At 41.2% G+C, this 23,347-nt stretch overlaps 1 protein-coding gene across 1 annotated transcript in view; it reads left to right on the forward strand.

Moving 5' to 3' along the window:
- The window catches only part of RP1 (RP1 axonemal microtubule associated), a 310,814-nt gene that overhangs the window by 277,781 nt on the left and 9,686 nt on the right, over window positions 1-23,347 (forward strand). The window contains exons 28-29 of the mRNA XM_032296101.1: window positions 14,698-14,852; window positions 19,051-19,129. Of these exons, the coding sequence (XP_032151992.1) occupies window positions 14,698-14,852; window positions 19,051-19,129 (234 nt within the window). The remainder of the gene's footprint in view (window positions 1-14,697; window positions 14,853-19,050; window positions 19,130-23,347) is intronic.

Raw genomic sequence — 23,347 nt, forward strand, 5'->3', positions numbered from 1 at the left:
TTTTTTTTTTTTTTTTTTTTTTTTTTTTTTTTTTTTTGAGACAGAGTCTTGCTTCGTTGCCAGGCGCCAGGCTGGAGTGCAGTGGCATGATCTCGGCTCACTGCAACCTCCGCCTCCCGGGTTCAAGCAATTCTCCTGCCTCAGCCTCCCAAGTAGCTGGGACTACAGGTGTGCGCCACCACGCCTAGCCAATTTTTGTATTTTTTAGTAGAGATGAGGTTTCACCATGTGGGCCAGGATGGATCTCTTGACCTGGTGATCCACCTGCCTCGGCCTCCCAAAGTGCTGGGATAAGTATATGTTTGTGTATATGTGTGCATGTATGTGTTTGTGTGTTTCAGTGTGTGTATGTGCATGTATGCCTATATATGTGTGTGCGACAGAACATATATGTATGCGCATATATGTGTATGAGTATGTGCATGTATGTGACAGTAGGTGTGTGTGTGTGTGTATGTGCGTATTCCTCCATGTGTGTGTGAGTCTGTGTGTATGAGTGTGTGTGTATGTGTTCTGAGTGTCCTGGACCTCTCCACTGTATTTGATACTGACACTGTTGATCTCTCATTTAAAGAGCAGAGGTTCTTAGAGGCTCTGGAACCAAGTCTTGGCTTGGTGATGTGATTACCTGTGTCACTCTGGGCAAGCTACTTAGCCTCCCTTAGCCAACATTTTCTTGTCTGTAAAATGGTGACAAATAGTGCCTATGTCACAGGATTGTTTTCAGTACATGAGATAATGCATTTGTAATATTTAGGATGATGTACTTACAGTATATAGCAGTGTTCCTGGCATATAATAATTCCACAGGAAATGCTAGCCATTACCATCGTTATCATTATTAAATATCTCTTCAACCTTGACCTTCACATGGTACCAGCCTGGTTCTTTGACTGTTTCATCCAAGTTTTCCTCTTTATATCACTGGCTCCACTTGGTCATTTTGCCTTGAATAGGTGGGTTTAAATGCTTGATTCTTTGCTGTCCTTTGAGCCTCTCCCTAACTTCTGTTGTTAATTCTACACAGAAGAATGACACATTTTCATCTTCAGACCTGTCTTCTTTCCTGCTTAGAGCCCCAGCACTCCATAAGATATTTACCATCCCATCATCTTTAATACCCACTCATTCGACCATTGCATGCAGATAAGGGTAAACACATGCCCACAAACAGGTCTCAGGTGGCTAGTGTGAGCCAGTAGTGATAAGCACCAGAGGAAATCCAGATAATACAGATAGAGGTCGTTCTTAGAAGTCGTTCTGTCGTGATGGCCCTAGTTATCATCTTCAGTCTAATGACTCCCCCTCTTCTGCCCTCTCATCAGTTTCTTCTTTTCGGTGTCCCCTGGAAGTCTTTGCTCAGCATTTCAGTGATTCTTTGAACCCTCCCTGTCCCTGCCTCTTCCCCTCCTGCTCATTGTTACCACCATTACCTGGAGGGGCTGGGCTTCTCTACACCAGCATCTTGCTGATTAGCCTTACAGCTAGTGCTCGACTTACAACCACGATTGGTTCCGACAGACCGGTCGTAACACCATTTGGTCGTAAGTTGAGTAGGCTATATGTACACTACTGTGAAATGATATTATAAAAATCTTTAAGTCATATTTTATCATAATTTTCTTTCATTATTGTTATAGATCATAATTTTCTTTGTTCATTTTATGCCATTTGTATCATCTCTACACCATTTTGTTTCTTATTTTTACATTCGTCAGGTTTAAGTAAAACACTGCATTACCAGTACAACTGGTTTAATATTTGCAAAACTTACAAAATTACAAAATACAGGTGCATACAAAAATACAAAATACAGGTGTAAAAAATACCATAAGAAATATTTTCCCAATTGCAAAACATATCAAAATCTATAAACATGTATGAAACATTTTATTGGCCGCTGGTGCTTGGCTGCAGATTGTTGATGCCGTCATCTGAGGCAGCAGTGGGGTTACCGGAGTTGGTTTTTTCATAAACATGGTGAGCTTTGTCTGAATTGTATGTTTCTTTTTTTCTTCATAAATTTCACAATACGGACAAAACACATCGTGCGCCATCCGTTCAATCCTTGCGAATCGTTCGATGTTTGGGTCCATTGCTTCGAAATGTATAAGAAGTTTATTGGGAGGGTTTTGATGAAAAATATCCAAGACACAAAACACAAATTGCTGTACCGAGTCTGGGATAACAGTTGAAACGGTGCACGCGGAGATGGTAGTGCTGCCGGAAGCTGGTCCGCACTGTCGTACGCCCAGCTGGGCAAGGTTTGCACTGCCAGACACGGAGCAGTCGTGGCTAGCGATTGTGGTCGTAAGTTGCATAGGTTGTAAGTCGATCAATACCTGTATATCCCAGCTGAGGCTCCACCCCACATACTCTCAATCTCTGTTAGAATGGCACAGATCACACGGACGTGTGCCCCCAGATCCTTGGTGATTAATTCAGACACTGCAAAAAAGTTTGAGGTAAGACCTGCTTAATGAAACAAGAAATGCAGAATAATACTTATGCTTTTTATATGTATATATTTTGACAGTTTGCAAAAATATTCTCATATAAAATTTCATTTAACACATCATAAAGCTCTGGATTCTAACGGTGCTTTCCAGTTGTCCTGCAGTCCTGTGAAGGTGGCAGTGGTATCCAGGGATGCCCAGAAGATGCTGAACTGGGAAAAATGGAGTCCTAAAAAATTTAGAATTCTGGTTTCCATCCTGCACGTCTTAGGACCTGTCTATTCTATTCACCTCCTTGCTAACATGTCAATAATTCATGCTACTTTTGAAAAATTATGTTTAGAAACGTTGAAATCCATGGTACTGATGAGAAACAGAAGAACTCTTATGGCCTGCTATATTAGATATTTCTCAATTTGTTGTATTTTTAAAGGCTGCATGATTATTATTATTGAGATGGAGTCTTTTTCTGTTGCCTAGGCTGGAGTGCAGTGGCATGATCTCAGCTGGCTGCAACGTCTGCCTCCTGGGTTCAAGCGATTCTCCTGCCCCAGCCTCCTGAGTAGCTGGGATTACAGCCGTAAGCCGCCTCGCCAAGCTAATTTTTGCATTTTTAGTAGAGACGGGTTTCACCATGTAGGCCAGGCTGGTCTCGAACTCTCGAACTCCTGACCTCAGGTGATCTGCCAAGCCTACATTATTTTAAAGTTTAAACTCTAGGAAACAACTCTTTTGTATTTCTTTGAGTTGCTTCTATGGAGCACATTTGTTACATGCAAAAAAAAAAAAATGTGAAAGGCAGTTGTATAAGGTTTTTTTTTTTTTTTTTTTTTAAGGTCCAAGAGAAGCTACATTGTATCTTAAATGAGCTATTGATTTTGGGTCCATTTAACTTGAGCAGCAGTAAAGGCTCAACATGTCTTCCCTGCATCTTTCTATTCATCCTTTCTCCAATCTAGCTAATGAAACTTGATCCATTAGCACTTCCCACCTAATGGGGGTAATTTCTTAGCTGAAGCACACTAACCATTTCTTAAGGTATTTTCTCCAGCAGAAGAATATAATGTAATCATGAAATTTACAGCTAATCTGACCAAGTCTTCTGATTTTTCTCAGGCTCTGACAGATCAATCCAGTTGCCCCTTTCCCAGATTAAATATTTGCACATTTAGTGGAAAATCATTAAAATAAGAAAATGAAAAAAAAAATAACACCCCAATATTCAGCAATTAAACAGAGATCAAAACTCATGGGTGGCCAAGGAGTGTTCTGGGCATGCTGAGTACCACCTTTTGGAAAATCATCTTGGTGCCCTCCAGAGGCTCATTTATTATTCCCATGACATCAAGGAAAGCTGGCAGTGGATTCACACCAATGAACTGATACTTCCCTGACTTGGCTTTGAGAAGAGAAGGAAGATTGAAATGTTGACCTTTAATATTTTGGGATTATCTTTCCATCTGTCAGAGCATTCTCTAGCTGGCCATGGGAAAAACAAGAGTGATAAGGAGAAACTTTTAAATAGTTAAGCTATTAATACCTATCTTGGAGTTGCCAGGCTGGGTAAAGTTGAAGGGGAGCACTTTAGGGTTGGATATTTTTAAATTTAGTAGCACAAAAAGAGTGGTTTTCCAGGCAGTTGGCACTTGCACTCTGAGCCGATTAATTTTGTGACATTGCCTCTTATTTTCAAAGGATTGCTGGAATGTTTTCAAAAGGAAAGGTTTTGGAGTCTCCAAACCTACTAGTCTGTAAGTTATCATTCTTTGGGGCTGAGCTAGATTGCTGGGGAGATCCTAGTGATCTCCTCCCAGATGCCAGCACTGCCAAGTGGAGCTTGTTCCATGCCTCTCTCTGATTTATTCACTATCCGTGGTGTTGGTGGGGAGCGGCCCAGAGGAGATGCGGATTGCCCTTGGCTTGTTGTCCTTAAGAGTCTTTAGTTAATGGCCTGGCAGGGATGCCCAGGGCTGATAAGAATGCTGACTCAGCTCCCGGCGGCCTTGCCATACATTCTGGCTCCAGGCTCTCTCCAGGAGAGATGGATGATAAAAGAACATTCTGGCTCCAGGCTCTCTCCAGGAGAGATGGATGATAAAAGAAGGTGAGGTTCGAGGCCACATCTATGGGTGAAGACATGTTTGATGCCAGACTTTGGCAAGTGGTCAGGAGGTATGCTTAGGGCTTTACTTCAGATCAATAAATAACTATCTGAGAATGTATTAAAGTACCATCATATTTGAAATAGGCCTACTTCAAAATGTTTGCATTTATGAAACTTGAAGTCATGAGAAAATAAACTGAAGTGCCTGCTGACAACCTGTAGCAAGTTTTAGATAACAACTGAGCTAAATCCAGAAAAAGAAAGGATAAGCTTTCTTTAATGCCTTAGCCTTTATCACAGTACTCGCTCATATGTGAGGGGACAAACGTGGGCTTCAGAGTGATACAGACCTTTTCGTCCACGAGAGGACCGTAGCTCAGACACACAGCATCTGGCCTCAAATCCAGGTCTCCACCACTGGCTGTGTGAATGGGGACAAGTGGCCAGGTTTTCTGAATTTCTGTTACTTTCTTCGTGAAGTGGGAAATATAACATCTATTACCAGAATGACTACCATTTAATTCACCATCCAAACCAGGACTTTTCTGAGAGCTAAGAAGGGCTCTGAATCATTATTTCAGGAGAACAGTGTCAGTGGAGACCTTTCCAGGCAAACCCAGGCCATAAGCCTCCTGTGGGGTTTCCACCAGCAGCGCGGCAGAGCAGGGCAATGGATGCCCATCACAGAGGAGGCGCTCAGTACACTAAATTCATTCCTTCCCCTCCTTCCTTTGCAGTATCATGGGAATACTGGTATCACAAAGAGAACTTTGGGAGTTGTATAGGCTGTTCTCAACCCCACAGCCAGGGTGACCCACTTAAAATGTCAATCAGATTATGTCATTCCTTTGCTTACAACCCTCCAAATGTTTTCTGACTTACTAAGAATAACAGGCAAAGTCATCACAATGTCCTACAAGGACCTACTTGTGTCACGCCACCACCCGCTGCCCCCAGCTGCAGCCTCTATCTCCCTCGTGGCTCTGGCTTGCATCCCCGGAACCCTCAGGCCCCTGCCCTTTCTGTCCCATCTGATGTCACAGACCTCACCCAGGCCTCTGCATGGCCAGCTCTTCATCTGTGCTAAGGTCTCTAATCCAAGGGACCTTTCCAGTGCCGCTTTCCCTGCAACCTTCTGTAAAACTGCAAGAAACTCCACTCCCTTCCCAACTGTGGCAACCCTTTTCTCTCTATGGCTCAGACATGATTCTTTTGTGTGTGAGAGACAGTCTTGCTCAGGCTGCAGTACAGTGGTGCAACCTCAGCCCACTGCAACCTCTACCTTCTGGGTTCAAGTGATTCTCCTGGCTCAGCCTTCTGAGTAGCGCCACCATGCCCAGCTAGTTTTTGTACTTTAATTTTATCTATCTAATCTATTTTTGTATTTTTAGTAGAGACGGGGTTTCACCATGTGGGCCAGGGTGGTCTCAAACTCCTGACCTCAGGTGATCCACCCGCCTCAGCCTCCCAAAGTGCTGGGATTACAGGGGTGAGCCACTATGCCCAGCCCACAGGTATTTCTTTGTCAGCAATCAGATAGGTACTTTCAATCAAGAGGCACAGGAAGCTGCAGTTCCAAAGCGGCTCCGTTGGTCTTGGATCCCAAACCTTCAGCGCAGACTGGAACTGAACTGTCTGCACATGCTTAACGCTGAATCTCATTTGCCATCTGTTCCTGAGATCTCATTTCTCTGGGCTGTATCAATGTGATCTCACTACAATGAGTGCTTCGAAAGCTTAATTCTTTGACCTAAGAGAAAGCACTAAAACAGCTCATTAATTAAATCAAAGGGAAGCTTTGGCCTATGGGTTTGTCTTCAGGAAGTTTTGTTGCTCTGCCTGTAGAGCTCCAGGGCCCTCATGCCCACCCTTGCTCCAGTCTTGAGGGGGCTGGCAGCCCTCCCTGCACAGCATCACAGGGCTTAGGTACACAAGAAAGCAGGCCCACAGTAGGGGGTGGGGCGCGTGAGGAGTCTTTGGGGCAGTCATTAGTGTTACCTAGGTGCATTAGAGCCTCATGGCTAAGACTGAGGGACTAGGGAAGTCCCCAAAACACAATTGCACTCTTTGTTCTGATTAGGAAAGTTTCCACAAAAAATACCCATGTTGACTAAAAACAGTGTGTGCCCTGTGATAAGGCTGTGGGCATAAATGAGAAGTTCATGGCCTTTTAGCCTTCTCCTTGAACTTTGTGGTTATTTGGTTTTGTAACCAAAGGTAGGTGGAGCCTAAAACTTTTCCAGAACTTTTTCCCAAGATGAAAGAAGTGTGCTGAGAGAGCATGGCCCCAGGATGACTTACCAGCTAGACAGAATTGGGGGACTGGTGGCCCAAAGAACCCCTCACACCACCTCTTCTAATTTAGGAGCTAAATATTTATTAAATTAAATATTTGGTTAGCTCCTCAATTTATTTACCTTTAATGGCAAAAACCACAGTTACATTTGCACCAACCTATAGAAGGGCCTGAGCAGAGAATCTTCTGGTTAGGGTCCTAATTAAGATATAAGGTCTCATGGATTTCCCTGGAGTGTAGCGGTGTTTGCCCCTAACAAAGGGTGTGGAGTCCTCTGTGTGTACATATGTGTGTGCGTTTGTAGACATGCTGGTACATATGTTTGCACCGAGGCACATCTCTCTAGGTTAAGTTCCATAGATCATTTCCCAATAAAACATGAACTACTTACCTCGTTAGGAGAATAGAAGTCTGCAACATTAGAGATACAGCTGGAAAAATGATATTTTTCTGTGATCCTATTGTTTATTTTTAAATGGAGACTATTTCCTAAGCAGACTGAAAAATCTTGGGTCCTTTGGATAGAAGGAGAATGAATGACGCCACTGGGTCACACTGTGTAAAGGAGACAAGGAGGTATTCTAAATGAGCTCGGGCTTACTATGCTAGGTCCCCACCTCGCCCCTCTTCAGTCCCTCCACGGGCTGGTGAATAGTACTCCTTAGGGACGGTCAGAGTCTGGAAAGCCAAATTCCATTGTCCACTCCACTGACGCATACGGACCTGGGTCCAGGAGATGTGTGGCTAATGGCCAGAAGCTGGGTGGCCCCTGGGGTGAACTGGGGAGCAAGGACAAAGTTAGGAAGGAGGAGGCACATCCCAAAGACGATCAGGGAGGAGCACTTTGGGGCTGGAGTTGCAGAGTGCCTGGGAAGGTGACCTTGGGAATGTTGCAGCTCTGGGTGAGGGCAGCCACTGCCTTCTTATATGATTCATACCTGATGGGTGGTTCTTTGGCAACCAGCAGAGAGTGGTGCACAGAACTCATTGATGGATGGATGAAGGAGCACTTCCTTATTGAGCAGATACGTACGTGAGCTAGGAGCTGGGGGTTCTAACCTGAAAAAACATGAGCCCTTCCACTAGGAACATGTAAGTTAGGAGCAAGGAAACCAAGATGCCCCCTGCAGGGATGAGTGGACCTGTGCAGGAGTGCCCTTAGAGAGTGACAGCTCGGCTGCAGACGGTCCTGCAGACACAGCTGTTGCCTGATAGATCACTGATAACATAAGTTGGCCTTAATAATGCAATTGCCTAATATTCTTTCATGCTTTGTTCAAAATCATCCTAAATTGAGGAGATTGCTTCCTTTTAAGGCATTTCTCTGGCAGTAGCTGCTTAAATCTAGGAGGAAAATTGCCTGGCTCAACTGATGTATTATCCCTTCCTGTGACTGACAGATGGCCGACTGTGGGTGAGGCAGCTGCCCGCTCCTTGGATGCGTACTTCTGGGGCTGACATCATTTGCCCTCAATATTTCTTTGCTCATGTTCAATCGCAACATCTTAGATGAGTTTAGAAGTGGCCCTTCCTTCTGAAACATCTACTCGTCCTCGTGGTCTATGTATTTCGAGACATACATAGAAATCTAATAGAGGAAGAATCAATTCTGTTCCTCAGTTAAACATCTGGTCTCTAAATATTTAAGCCACTCCATTCCAGCCAGCTTTGTGAAGGGCTGCCTTCACTGCCACATGTCCGCAGTTTTCACTTTACCTTGCATAATCAGAAATGGTCCACCAAGGGAAAGAAAAAGTTCTTGGCCCGAGAGGAATAGGAGATGACCCTTAAAATGGAATCCAATGGTGGAAATCTTAATCATTTTGACTCCGAATAAACTCAGTCACTTCCAGTTTACCGTTTAATGTAGTTTCTTTTGCTCTAAAACTGACCAATTCAGGATTCTTTCTTCTCCTTCTGTCCCTCTTCCTACTCCATGTGGATACCGTAGTTCCTGGATATTGTCCTCATGTCTGCAGGGGCGAGGGCCACCTTCAGTCCTCTTTGGCACCCCCAAGGTGCCTCATTCTGCTTGTCTTTGGGGGTAAACTCCTTCCTGACTGGTAATGTATGCTGAAGAAGCACACGCCACACCAAGGCTCTGGGTTCTGTGCCACCCTGGATAGAAAAATATGTCCCTTTGGGACTATCACACTGATCTCAGCCATTCCATGCGTCTTTTAGCAGCAGTGGTGAGAGCTGATGAGGGCACTCTGTTGCCTTTCCCACACTCCTCCTGCCTGCTTGGACAACAGGACGCTGAGAGCCAACCCTCAGACTCTGCTGGTGCGTTGCTCAGGCCAAATCAGAGACACCAGGGAGGGAGGAAGGGAAGGAGGAAGAGGGGAGGGAGCGAGACAGAAAGACAGAAAAGGGACTTTTTCCCCTGACGTGCTTGTAAAAAAAAGAGAGGGATTTTTTTTTTCAGGAAGTCTTAAAATTAATAATCACATCGTTCACAAGTGATGTCTCTCCTAAGATTCATTCAATTTGTTTCAGAAATCAGTGGACTTTTTGTTCTAGGCCTTACTCAGAACTGTCTTCCCCCAAGCAATAAGAGTCACTCCCCAGAGGCCCAAGGGTCCTCGGGGCAAAAAATAAAAATGTAGGGAAGAAAAGTCTCAGCTACAATCTCATAATAGTGTCCTCATATGTTTGCCAGAATGATGGTGAGAATAACGATCTTTTGACAGATGGAATTCCAGTTCTGAATGGTAGAAAGCAGGGCTTTGTTCTGGCTGCGTTCATTTTAGATGGTGCAATGCTTCCACTGGCTCTCAGAGAAGGGGCCATCCAGCCACGGGCAGCGGGCCCTGGAGCTGCTGACTTGAGAGCTGCACTCCATCACCTCTGAGCTCTGAGAGCCCCTCTACTCTCTTGGTTGACTGCTGACAGGTATCACAGCTCCTGGTCTTACCCCATTTGCTGCCATTCATTAAGCTGTCATGGTTCTTCACACTTTGCTGCTACCACTGTCCCTGTTTCCCAGCTCAGGCCCTGGGGCAGTGAGCCAAAAAGTGTGCGGTCCACTTTTTGGGGACAGCTAAGTTGCCTGCACTGTTCTGGGCTAGGCCCCAGAGCAGTGCGGGGCTCTGAGTAGAGAAATGCAGAAGGAATCAAGCAGCGGCCGCTTTTCTTCCCTGCAGATCTACTCCCACTTCTATGACTTCTGTGTCCTTGGCCTCTAGTCCTGTAATATATATATATATATATATAGCTTTTGTTTTGGTTTCATCTGCTCTTAATTGTAGAAACGTTTCCCACATGAAAGTACATGTGGTTGCCCTCTCTCCCTCCTCCCCTGTCCCTTCTCCCTCCTGTTGCAGTTTTGTAGTTATTTCTCCCTGACCCACCTATGTGTGGGCTCAGTTATCTGGCGCAGCCATCCTTGGCAGTCACCTTGGGCAGTACAAGTGCCCCAGTGAGGAGCTGAGGCAGCAGGTAGATCTGGGGAGTCTCTGGCGGTTTCCACCTGCTTCTGTACCTTCTTCTCTGAGCCCCAAGGTTTGTGGGCTCCTTGGCTTCTAAGGAGTGCCTCCTCCTACCCTGTTCTTCCTGGGGCCTGAGGACAAGGTCTAGGTGGAGTGCTTGTAGAGTGGTAAGGAGAGATCAACTGCAGGTGTTTGGTTGTTGATGTGCCCTGATCATCCTCTGTCTCTGCCTGCTGTGGACTGGGCCCAGTGAGACAGCTACAGAAGGCACAGATGGTGTCTGGTTTAGGGCTCTTCTCCCATACACACTGCTGGACAGAGACTCCTGTACCATCACAGAAATATGAACTCACAGCCATAATGATGTAATCTCTGCATAGTACAACTGTGTCAAAAGAAAATAAAGAGACTAGATCATGATGCAGTGATATTATAGCAAAGAAACTAAAAATTTGAAGACTTATAATGATTGTATTTAAAGACATTTAAAAAAAGTTAGTGATGAAGAACAGTTATTTCCCAACATATATGTATATATATATATATATATATATATATTTTTTTTTTTTTTTTTTTGAGATGGAGTTTCCCTCTGTTTCCCAGGCTGGAGTGTAGTGGTGTGATCTTGGCTCACTGCAACCTCTGCTCCTGGGTTCAAGCTACTCTCCCACTTCAGCCTCCTGAGTAGCTGGGATTACAGGCGCCCACCACTATGCCTGGTGAATTTTTGTATTCTTAGTAGAGATGTGGTTTCACCATGTTGGCCAGGCTGGTCTTGAACACCTGACCTAAAGTGATCCACCCACCTTGGCTTCCCAAAGTGCTGGGATTACAGATGTGAGCCACCACACCTGGCCTAGGATGACATCTTAGAGAAGCTTCATAATGACTGATAAGCTCTCAGACTAGTGACACTCAGCCAGGTCAACCATTCTTGGGTTTGCCAAGGCTGCCAATCAGGTGGGCAGAAGTTAGGAAATGCCAACCCCTGGAATGCTGAAGTAGGTTAATTTATGTAAGAATGCACAGCTCACCAGTGTATTCTTCTATAAATCAACAACAACAACAACAGAAGTACATTGTGTTTTCTGGTTTTTGTTTTTTGTTCAACAACCAACCAGGAGACTAAGCAGCTGAATCCATTCTTTGCAGTAAAGTTGGACTGGAAAAAAAATTAAGTTGTTGTGCTTGGAAAAATTTTTTGCACATCCATGTCCTAAACTTCTGGTGAAAAATCATATCATCCCCTTTCCCCAGCCATGAGACATTTTAAATATATCCTTGTGACTAAGCAATTATGTGTCCCCATGAAAAGCAAGCCTATTGAAAATAAATAAATAAATAAACAACTCTGTGCTTGCTGCAGTAAGCAGAGACCAGAGAATCCAGGGATTAAGGATACTATTTATGGAGCTGTTAATGCTTGGAGTTGAGGCTGATAAATCATCATTAACAAACACTTAGCAAACATTTCGGCCTACAAATATGTTTGAAAATAAACCTGCAGGTGAAGATTTTAAAAGATTTTTGTGCCACTAATAAGATCCTATAAATCTTCTTTATGTCGTCTGCACATTTATAAGCCCAAAGAATGAATGAGTTAAAGAAATCAGACATTAAACATGCTGAGCTTTGATAATACATGTGTTATACATTCCTTGACAGGTGGGAAAATTGTTGAAATGGTAATTAATAGAAAATATAAGGATGAGAGTGTTGAAGATAACGACATTGCAAACAAAGGTGAAAATACATAGTGTAGCTGTCAGTTGAATTGGGCAACAATTGTGGCGAATAGGAAGACAAGCATTTTATGCTGTGCTTCTGGCCGACTTTGTCATGTAAGGTTTTCATAAGCACCTGAAGCTAGTGGCTAATTGTCAGAAAGGAAAATTTAACATCAACCATGATAAAACGAACATTTAAAAAGTTTGGCAGAAATGTTCAGCATACATGCATAACCAGGAAGAAATCTACTTTTTCAAATACTTTTAGCTAAATGACAGTGATAGATGCAATAATAGCCACTTCTAAAAACTGGTGCTTTAAGAATGATTATTTGTAGCCTGAATGACAGGTATTAGTAATACCTGTTTTTGAATATATTCAGGTGAAATGATCTCCTCCATTCTGGAAAACACTGACATCTTAAAATCTATCTTTGTATTTTTTCAAGTATTTGAGCTAATTTTAAGTTATCTTCTTACATATTTTAGACTTAACATTGCGTTCCCCCAGGAGTTCATCTTGTATGTGGGATATCCTTCTCTTGGGGTAAGATAATTTGTCAGCCTTGTATATTTTTACAATAGAATGAATATTTGTTAGCTAGGTCATATGGTCCTGCTCTTAAATCAACAACATTGAGCTTTGACTTTTCAGGCCGGAAGAGAAGGACTGAATAAAGGAGTTGATACAGTCTTTGCTTACTAAGACTTGTTTACAACACCTGATATTTTAGGGTGTATCTAAGTGACATGTTAACAACATTATTTAAGTTCTCCCTTTGGGTTGAGTTACATAAAGAAGAATTTCATATTGCCTTAAAGATCAAGAAAAAGGGTCTGAAGCTAGAATTTATTGTTATGAATTTAGCACTAAAAAAAGAATTTACGCACTTTTGTTCCACTACTGTAGCAAATTGCTTAGTGAATCATATTATGTAACCTAATGAAAAAAAAAAACCAAAAAGCCACTGTTACAGATTCTAGCCAAGTGTCTGTTTCTCCAGGTGGGGTGGCTGGATTGTGTTCGCTGTATCTCTCAGTTTAAACTATGTCACTCTTTTTGGCTTGGTTTGAGAATAAAACTTAATGCTCAACTATGATGACCACCTTGTTTTAAATTTCTAGTACATTTTCTTTCTTTGAATTATTTAGATGGCACATACACGCACATGTGTATGTGTGCACAGACACGCGTGTGCTTTTTGAAGTACATGTGTATTTAATCTGATCAGTTAGAGCAGTGTCTGGGAACACTGTGTTGAGAAGTATCTGAGGCCATGTGCAGGTTAGCAGGAAGCTGCATGATTTCATTAGGGGTATGCAATGGCCAAGGAAGAGCTGAGTGTTGCTTTTTGTGCTGTCAATGTGTGGCTTGTGTCCTAAATGCTTTTTGATATATACTTTCAAACGCCTTTAACTATTCATTTAACTGTCTTACTTTATAACTGTTTTAATATTTTAAGGGCTCCCTTTAAAAAAAGTCATAAACAAGTTCACTCTTCATCTGAAATTTAAAAGATTTCTCAGTGAACAGAAGCCCGGTTTCTCTATTTAAAGACGTCGAATTCTGCTGGTCCTCACAAGCATCATACTTGCTTCATGAGGCATTCTAGAAGTTTTCAATTAATTCAATCCAGGCAATCCCACAGGTTGTTAGATCAGCTCTTCTTTATAGGTTGTTTTAAAGATTTCTTTGGTTGTCCTAAATTCATGAGAAGTGTTCTAATTTTCTGCTTACACTCAGCTGGGTTTCACTCTGGGGTATTTTTGAATATGTAAGACCGCACAAAGAAACTGATTTATCTTCTCTGCTTATACCATTTCCCAATATACCACATTTGTCTTTTTAAAGGTCAGGCATGATAGAAACAGTCAATGTTTCTCACTTATACCTTGTTTTCTTACTTGTTGGATTTTCATGTCTGAGTTCTTTGGAAAATGTTAATGTGAATTTCTATAAATGAAACTGCTCAATTGCACAAAGTATGATTTATAAAGAGTTCTAGGATCTTGGAATAAAAAGTACTCATTGTATCCCAGATATTATTCTTACTAGTATGGCAAGAGTAATCTCTTTTCTAGTTACTGACTTCTATCAATATCTCAGAAATTGCCTTAATTCTAAGGTCAAATATAGTGGGCTATAATTTGCTGGTACTTTACTGGACTTCTTTAAAATTAAATTTGCACCTTTGTAGGATCTTTGTATTTCTTCTCCCTTAAGAGGGCTATTAAAATCTCCATTATTAGAATAATCTCCAAGAAGTAGCACCATGAGTGACCAGCTGTCATTAGAACAGCCAAACTTCATGGGGGAAAAAATGCCTCTTTCATCTAATTAAGAGAGAGGAGAGTTTTTGTTTTTGTTTTTTTAAAAATACAACTTCTCATTATAACTGTGAAAGTGCAGTGGTTAATGAAAGTACATAATTGCTAACAATAATTATTTTGAAACAGTAGTTCTGGGAATAGCTGAGAGTCTGTATGGAAGAGGCAAACATTAAATAGCTGAAAGTATGTTTGAAAGAGGGATACACGGAAGAAAAGAGCTGGGGCCAAGTACTGCAGAGAAACTCACATCAGCTAGGTGAACGAACATTCTGATTTCCTTGTAGAATATCTAACTACATTCAAAGACATAAATAAAAATGAGAAAGATAATGTCGGATTTCTTACATTTCAGTGGTGCTTTATGAGATTCGCATATACACTGGCACAATGCCAGGGGCAGAAACAGAGTCTAATGTGTTTATCAACCTCATCGGTACCAGAGGAGATTCAGGGAAACGAAGACTTCATCATTCCAAAAACAATGAAATCAAGTTTCAGCGTGGACAGGTAGTAGAAACAGGTCTTCATCAGTTTTACTATCCTTCCTCTAATTTCTTTAACAATAAGACACACAAACAGAAAATTTCTGAGATGCTCAGTTGATTCCTATGAGGAATTCGGGGTGTGGTCATTTCTTAGTGTGCATGTTATAGTTCTGGAGCTGAGCTTGTTTAACCAGGAACAAGCTTCTAGTGAACAACCACAACAAACCCAATATTCTACTTCCAGATAGGGCAGACTCGACTGTAACAAAATGAGCATCCTGCTGAGAACAACCAGAAACATTTGATAAAACATCTTTTAAATTGGTTTTAAACGTATGAGAGAGCTACCCAGGCAGTTAGGGCTTGAGGGCCCAAGATCCTGGAGAGTAAGAAAGTGCAGAGGAGAACTTGATATCAGCATGGCTTTCCGCCATTTGTAAGGGGAAGTTTGGAATCAAGAAGCCAGTCAGAAGGTAGCAGTGGAGGAGTGGAGACTCCAAGATGCTGTTCAAGATTTAGGAGGCCTCATGGAGCTGGGATTTCTCACTTGAAAAGTGGCGACCTTAGTGTGAGCCCTCTCAAAGCAGAGCAGGGACAGGTCCTGCAGCTCATGATTGAGAACAGTGATCCCAGGAAGCAGCAGTGAAGGAATGTAGAGAGTGAGTGAGGGAAAGAGGAAGAGCCAGTAGACGTGTGCACTCAAGAAGTCAGTGCTGTTGGCAGCAGGGAGTGGATCTGTCTGGACCAGAGCCACCAGGCTGGGCACCAGGATCAGCAGTGGCAGGAGCAGTCTTGGGAGAAAGAACTCATGTCTTACGGTCATGCACAGATAAACTCCATCTCTGCCATTATGGTTACTGCATCCATGCCCATGGCCCATTTCACCACAGGCACTGAGGTGGCCATGGCAAGACCTCTAAATAAAAACTTATAAAATATGATTGGAAAATAATTTAAAACATAGTGACATAGGAAAGCTCAGGTAGGAGCATTGCTGCTGCCCAGCCCATCTTAGCAAGATCTCATCTCTAAAAACAGAGAAAAAGAAAGAAGAAAGAAAGAGAAAGAGAAAGAAAGAAAGACATAAATTAATAGAGAAATATACTATGTTCAGGGATTCAGTATTATAAAGTTCTTACTGCGGTCAAATTGGTCTGCAGTTTTGACGCAATACCAATCAAAATCTCAGGAACATTTTTAAAACAGAAATTGGCAATCTAATTATAAAATTGATGTGAAAATGCAAACAGTCAAATACATTTAAAATAGATGTTGAAGAAGAAGCACCAAGTACAGTACCAGGTATCAAGACATATAAAATTAAGGTCTTGATTTTATACGTCTTGATAGAGTGCCATGTATCAAGACTTGTAAAATTAAGGTAATAAGACAGCATCAATTTGTACAAAGAAAGTCAAATAAAGCAAAGAAAAGGAAGAGAGCCCAGAAACAGATCTACACATCCTAATGTGCAGCATCACAGAAAGCATTTAAAAATTTCAACAAAGTTTTAAAATTGGATATTGTTATAGAAAAAAAATCACCACTCCTATTTTACATCAAATCCCCAAATCAGTTTTATGTAAATTTATGTCTAAATGTGAAAGGTAAAACAGTCAGATATCTAGAAGATATGATGAAAGAAAATCTGCATAATCTAGGGGTTAGACTAGGACTTTAAAAATGTTTAATTGTGGGCTGGGTGTGGTGGCTCACGCCTGTAATCCCAGCACTTTGGGAGGCTGAAGTGGGTGGATCATTTGAGGTCAGGATTTTGAGACCAGCCTGACCAACATGGTGAAACCCTGCCTCTACTAAAAATACAAAAATTAGCCAGGCGTGGCAGCGGGCGCCTATAGTCCCAGCTACTTGGGAGGCTTAGGCAGAAGAATTGCTTGAACCTGGGAGGTGGAGGTTGCACTGAGCCGAGATAGCACCACTCCAGCTTGGGTGACAGAGCGAGACTCTGTCTCAAAAAAAAAAAAAAAAAAAAAAAAAAAAGTTTAATTGTGGTAAAATATACATAACATAAAATTTATTTTTAAACAATTTTTAAGCATAATGTTCTTAAAGTATAAATGTAACAGTTTAAGTACATTCGCATTATTGTGTTTTAAGTATTACCACCATCCATCTCCAGAGCTCTTTGCATTTTGCAAAACTGAAACACTGTATCCATTAAATAACTCTCCATTCTTCCATCCTCCAGCCCGTGGCAACCACTATTCTACTCTATGTCTCTATGAATTGACTACTCTAGGTGCCTCATATAGGTGGAATCATACAGTATTTGTCTTTTTGTGACTAACTTCACTTAGCAAAATATCCTCACGTTTCATGCATGGTGTGGCATATGACAGGATTTATTTCCTTGCAAGGCTGAGTAGTGTTCCATTGTATTGCTCATGCATGTTGTAGCATGTGACAAGACATCTTTCCTTTGAAAGGCTGTATAATATTTCAGAACAATCCATGTTTTGTTTATCCATGCACCCCATGATGGACACTTGAGTTGCTTCTACCTTTTAGTGATTGTGAATGATGTCGCTATTGAACATGGGTAGACAGTTATAAACTAAAGCTTTAAAGACAAATCAGAAAGCATAAAAAGGAAAAAGATAAATTACACTATTTTAGCATTAAATATTTCTGTTCCTCAAGATACCATTAAGAGAGTAAAAAGGCAAGGCACACAGTGGGAGAACATGTTAAAAATGTACTAGCAAAAGACTCGTTTGGAGACTGTATACAGAAAATCCAGAGCCACAAGAGAAAGACAGAAAACCCTATTTAAAACATGGCTTGACACTTGAGTGTGTGCTTTCTTTACAAAAGAGAGTGTCCAAATCACCAATAAAAATAAAAAGCCTACCCAGCCTTATGAGTAATCAGGAAGAGACAATGAAAACCATAGTGAAGTGTTACTGTGCATGATCAGATGGTTAAACTTAAAAAAAATAACAACAAATATTGATTTACCTGAGTAGCACTTTGAACTCTCATATGCTGTGCACACGGAGTACATATTAGTATAAGCATTTTTAAAAAGTGAAATCTCTCTATAGTTAGATAATAATATATAAATATATATGATATATAAATATATAAATTTATATATAATGCATATTTATATATATATACACACACACACACACCCTGTACCCTATAACGCAGTGTTTCCCAACAGAAATATATGCAGATATCATGAAAAGACATGTATGAGAATGTTCTGAGCAACATTATTCTAGGAATAATGTTTGTCTATAAATAGTAGAGTGGATAAATAATTTGGAGTAATATTCAGTAATGAAATGAACAAGATGCTGCTGAACAAAATGGCATGAATGAATCTCACAAACACTGGGTGACGCAAGTCGGCAGAGCAAGAATGCACTATAGGATTCTGTTGATATATGGCCCCAGACAAAGCAAAACTAATTAAAAGTGCTAAAAGTCAGGGTAGTGGATGTCGTTTGTGGAGATGGTGACTGAAAGGGGCATGTTGGGGTCTTGGATGGTGCTAAAACTCTGTTACTTACATGGATGTGTTTGTCGAGTGTGCCTTTGTAATTTATACGCCTGTATCTATTTCATAGTTTATTTTAAAATGTCCTGTGTGTGTATACATATATATACGTACATATATATGTGTGTGCGTGTACATATTTCAACACATAGTTTATGTAAAAATAGGATACTGAGAGACAGGACAATGTGGTAAACTCCAGTTCTGGTGGTGGCCTCCTGGGCCTGAGACTTGCCTCCTCATCCACTAGGTGTTGACCTGGGACAAGTAGCTTAACTCCAGGTGCCTCAGTCTCCAGCTGTGGAATGAGGAAGTGAGTCGTACTGACCTCATGGGCTGTTCTGAGGATTAAATGAGTTAATATATGAAAAATGCTGGGGGAGTTTGGCACTTATGTAGTACAGATTCTGAGCTGTTATTATTAGTAATAGTAGATTGAAAATAAATGTCCTAACTACATTCTAAGACTCTTTTCACTAGACTGTGTAATTGAGGAGAGCAAGAATTATATTCTGCATGTTTTTTTGCATCTCTCACTAAGCATCGTGTAGAACTTTGCACGTAAAATAGTGGCAATTTTTATAGTAGTAGTAAAAATAATAGTATAGTAGCAGTATCAATAGTAATACTATTTTTTTTTTCTAGAGACAGGAAATATCCTAATGGTCACTGAGTTTATTTCTTTATTGTACAGGTTGATATTTTTTCCATTAAGGCTGTCTCTCTCGGAAAATTGAAAAAAGTTCTGGTTAGTCATGATGGGACAGGTCCAGGTAAGATTCAGTCTCTTGGTAAGAAGTTTATTTTGCAAATTTATGAAAAATCATGTAAAAGGCGGGTGGAAAAACAGAAAAATGTGCAGGTCATGTAAGATTCAGATAAGAAAATAATCTTATTTAACATTATATAAAATGTAAATATATGAAGTTATATTTATATATAATTGACATTAAATCCATTTACATTAAATATATTTCATATAAATTCATGATATATAGTTACATTAGGTATATTTACATTAGATATAATGTAAGGTTATAAATGGTCACAAATTAAATTATATAGTGACCATTTATTGAACATATTAAATTATGTACACTTACATTAAATATATTTAATGTAAATGTATGAAGTTTTGTCAGGTTGAGTTTATTACATGACTTATACAAGCACATGATTATGTTTCACAGGAAATTTCCTAGAAAGTCAAAAGGTTTTGTGTGTGCATGCGTGTGTGCACGTGTGTGATCTCCAGACCCCCTGAGCATTCTTCACGGTTGCATGTCTGTCATGTCTGTTCCTACAGCTGTGTTTCCCGGGTCCCTTATCCCACACTCTTCAGCAAAGCAGCCCCTTGAGCACCCTAATCCAACCTTTCCCTCCCTGTCTTCTCCCCAGCCACAGCTGTCAACCAGGCCTTGCCAATTCCACTTTATTCATCTGTTTCCTAGAGCTATTAAATTCAAATTTCAGTTCTAGTGCTAAAGCGTAACTCTATATTTTAACTTGTATCGTAGTACTGAAGCCATTTATCACATTGACTTCCATACTCCTTTTTTCTTTCTGCTAGATTTCGAGTTTTTTTTAAAGACTGGAATTATCTAGTCTTTACCTTTATTTTCCTAGTGCCTAGTATTGTGCCTGACAGTATAGTTTAATTCGTGACCATTTGTTGAATGAACATATTTAAGTCAGTGAAATGATTTTTCAGTAAAGCTCTTTAAAATGAATGGGAAGACCTTAAAGTGGCCATAGTGACAGAAACAAAACGGAGCTGAAGCAGAAAAGGTAAGGCAGTAGTGAACAGAAAGAAAATAGACACATAGTTCAATGAGCTCAGGAACGTTATAGAGGAAATTATTAGAAAAAGGCAGAAGTAAGAAATTGGATAGAGGAAGGAATGACATAATATACTTCCTTCTATGCATGCTGTCACTTCAGAGTGGTGTCACTGTAGAGTGGCGTATGTCTAAGGTGGTGTCACTGTAGAGCAGTGCCACTGTAGAATGATGTCACTGTGGAACGTTGTTACTGTAGAACAGTGTCTGTAGGCTGGTATCACCACAGAGCACTGTCACTGTAGAGAGGCATCACCGTGAAGTGGCGTCTCTGCAAGGTGGCGTCACTGTGGAGTGGTGCCTCTGCAAGGTGGCGTCACTGTGGAGTGGCGTCTCTGTAAGGTGGCGTTTCTCTAAGGTTGTGTCACTGTGGGGTGGTGTTTCTCTAAGGTGGAGTCACTGTGGAGTGGCGTCTCTGTAAGGTGGCGTTTCTCTAAGGTTGTGTCACTGTGGGGTGGTGTTTCTGTCAGGTGGCCTCACTGTGGAGTGGTGCCACTGTACAGCGATGTTACTGTAGATCGATGTCACTGTGCAGCGATGTTACTGTAGATTGATGTCACTGTGCAGCAATGTTGGTATAGATTGATGTCACTGTACAGTGACATCACTGGGGAAGAGTGTCACCACTGAGTGACTTCACTGCAGAGTGGTGTCAGTCACAGCCATGGCACTGTAAAGGAGTGTCACTGAAGAGTGATGTCACTGTAGAGTGTTGTCATTATAGAGTGGTGTCATTGCAGAGCAGTGTCACTAGAGCAGTGTCACTGTAGACTGTGTCATTGTAGACTGGTGTCACTGTAGAGTGGTGTCATTATAGAGCAGTGTCAGCAGAGAGGAGTGTCGCTGTACAGGGGTGTCAGTGTAGAGTTGTTTCACTGCAGAATGATGTCACTGTAGGGTGGTGTCACTGTAGTGTGGTGTCACTATTGAGCATTGTCATGATGGAGTGGTATCACTATAGATGAGTCACTGTAGGGCATTGTCACTGTAGGTGGTGTCACTGTAGGGTGGTGTCACTGTAGATGGTTGTCACTGTAGACAGGTGTCGGTATGGAGTTGTTTCACTGTGGAGGGGTGTCACTGTAGTGCTGGGTTGCTGCAGAGTGGTGTCACTGTATGGTGCGGTGACTTTTAGATTACTTTTATGAAGGGTGGAAAGTTTTACTGTGATTTCCTGCTTTTGCCCCAAGCCGCCCTTGCCAACAGCACATGGATTTTCAGGGTAGCTAATTACAGTCAGAGCTGGAGACTTTGGTGTGGATTGGAACAGAACAGTTAGTAGAACGCTCAGATTCTTGTTTTAAACAAGAATTCTGAGACTCTTCTTTGTGACATGGGTTGGAAACAATGTTAAGACATCCAACCACATCCTAAAAAGCCAGAACTGAGATGCTATAGAGAAAACTGCGTTCACAACAGCAGAGCAATCACTATTGAAGGCAGAGGAAGGAGAATTAGGCATGTATTTGAAGAGGTAGGCTGGACATTTGAAAGAGAAGACATTATAACCAAGGTTGTTTGATACAAAGAATAAAAATGACAGAAGGAAAAATGAGGGGGACATTGTGATTTTAAATATATTTACATGGCCAATTTACTGATATAGAAATGACTGATGGAAGCAGCAACAAACTTCCAAAATACTTATTTTTTTTCAAGGAGACATTCATTAACAAAAAATGTTAACAGATATGGGAAGGACAATAGGGAAATTCTCATGTTATTTTTTTCTTTTCGTTTTTAAGATGAAGCCACATTCAGTATTATGATTTTAACACAAATACAGTTGTGTCTAGGGTTATCTAACCACAAATGAAATAAATGGAAAGCTACAGTAAAGCCTCAGATTTGTAGCAAATTTGTAGAACTTCAATATAGTTAGGAAATATCTGAGTATCTTAAATAAAATAGACCCTGGGCCCACACCAGAGATTCTGCCTGAGTGGGCTCTGAGTAATCAGAGGCATATGTGCTTTTCTGCTTGTCTCTTGCATCACAAGCACCTCCAGGGGTCCTGATTCCAGAGGTCCTCAGACTGCATCTCCAGGGTTCTTTGTTGAGGGCCTGCAGGATACTAGCCCTGGCTGGATGCACATGTGAGTGAGATGCCTGGGGTGTGTGCTCACAGGCAGGGCCCATGGTGGCAGACACGTAGGAAATACTTGTATTAAGTTAGAATGAAGTATGATAAATATTTAAATGTGACCTTCACATTGCTATTGTCTATTTGGCAAGGGGACCTGGAAGAACATGAAAATTTTCACAAGAAAGGAAGAAAATGTGGTAGGTAGACTGGGGGTGAGGGCCAGGTTTTGGCTGGATATTTGGAAATTTCAGTGGGCTTCTCTGAGTGGTAGAATTAGGCTATTTGAAACTCAGTGAAGGAAAGCCGAGTAATTACTATAACACCATTTTAAAGTTCTTTAATGAAACTATCCTTCCTGCATTCTGAATACTCATTCCACTGAAATAAAAATATACCGTAATAGAGTATCCAGGTTATGTTCTTTTCCCATCTCTTCTTTTCAAACTGTGTATTCTTTGCAGTCTCATAGCCCACTACCTAATGTAAGCCTGAACATTACCAGTCCTGGTGGTTCTACTGTGTTCACCTCTCCCACAAGGTATCCATCCTGATTTTTAGGATTTTTTCGTGATTTCAAAAACCTTTGCTTTAAAGAAAGGCTTTACTACTCATGTGGGGATGCTTGTAAACACTGATAGTTTCTGTGCTTTGTAGAAATTATGATGTGCCATATACTGCCTTTGTGACATGATTTTTTTTAACTCAACATTGTTTCCAAGATATATACACTTTCATGTGTAGTGCAACAGTTGATTTTCACCACTCTAATATTCTATTGCATAATTACGCATATTAATCTGTTCATCTCTTGTTAATGCTCAGCTGTGTTGTGTCCAGTTTGACTGTTACGAACAAACTGAAACAAACATTCTTTTTTATTTTTATTTTTGAGACAGAGTCTCACTCTGTCACCCAGGCTGGAGTACAGTGGTGTGATCTTGGCTCACTGCAGCCTCTGCCTCCTGGGTTCAAGCAATCCTTCTGCCTCAGCCTCCCAAGTAGCTGGGACTGCAGGCTCACTCCACCACACCTGGCTAATTTTTTGTAGAGACGGGGTTTTGCCATGT

The sequence above is a fragment of the Sapajus apella genome, unplaced genomic scaffold, assembly GCF_009761245.1.
Source record: "Sapajus apella isolate SASKATOON/1434 unplaced genomic scaffold, GSC_monkey_1.0 scaffold35, whole genome shotgun sequence".
Classification (NCBI taxonomy): domain Eukaryota; kingdom Metazoa; phylum Chordata; class Mammalia; order Primates; family Cebidae; genus Sapajus; species Sapajus apella.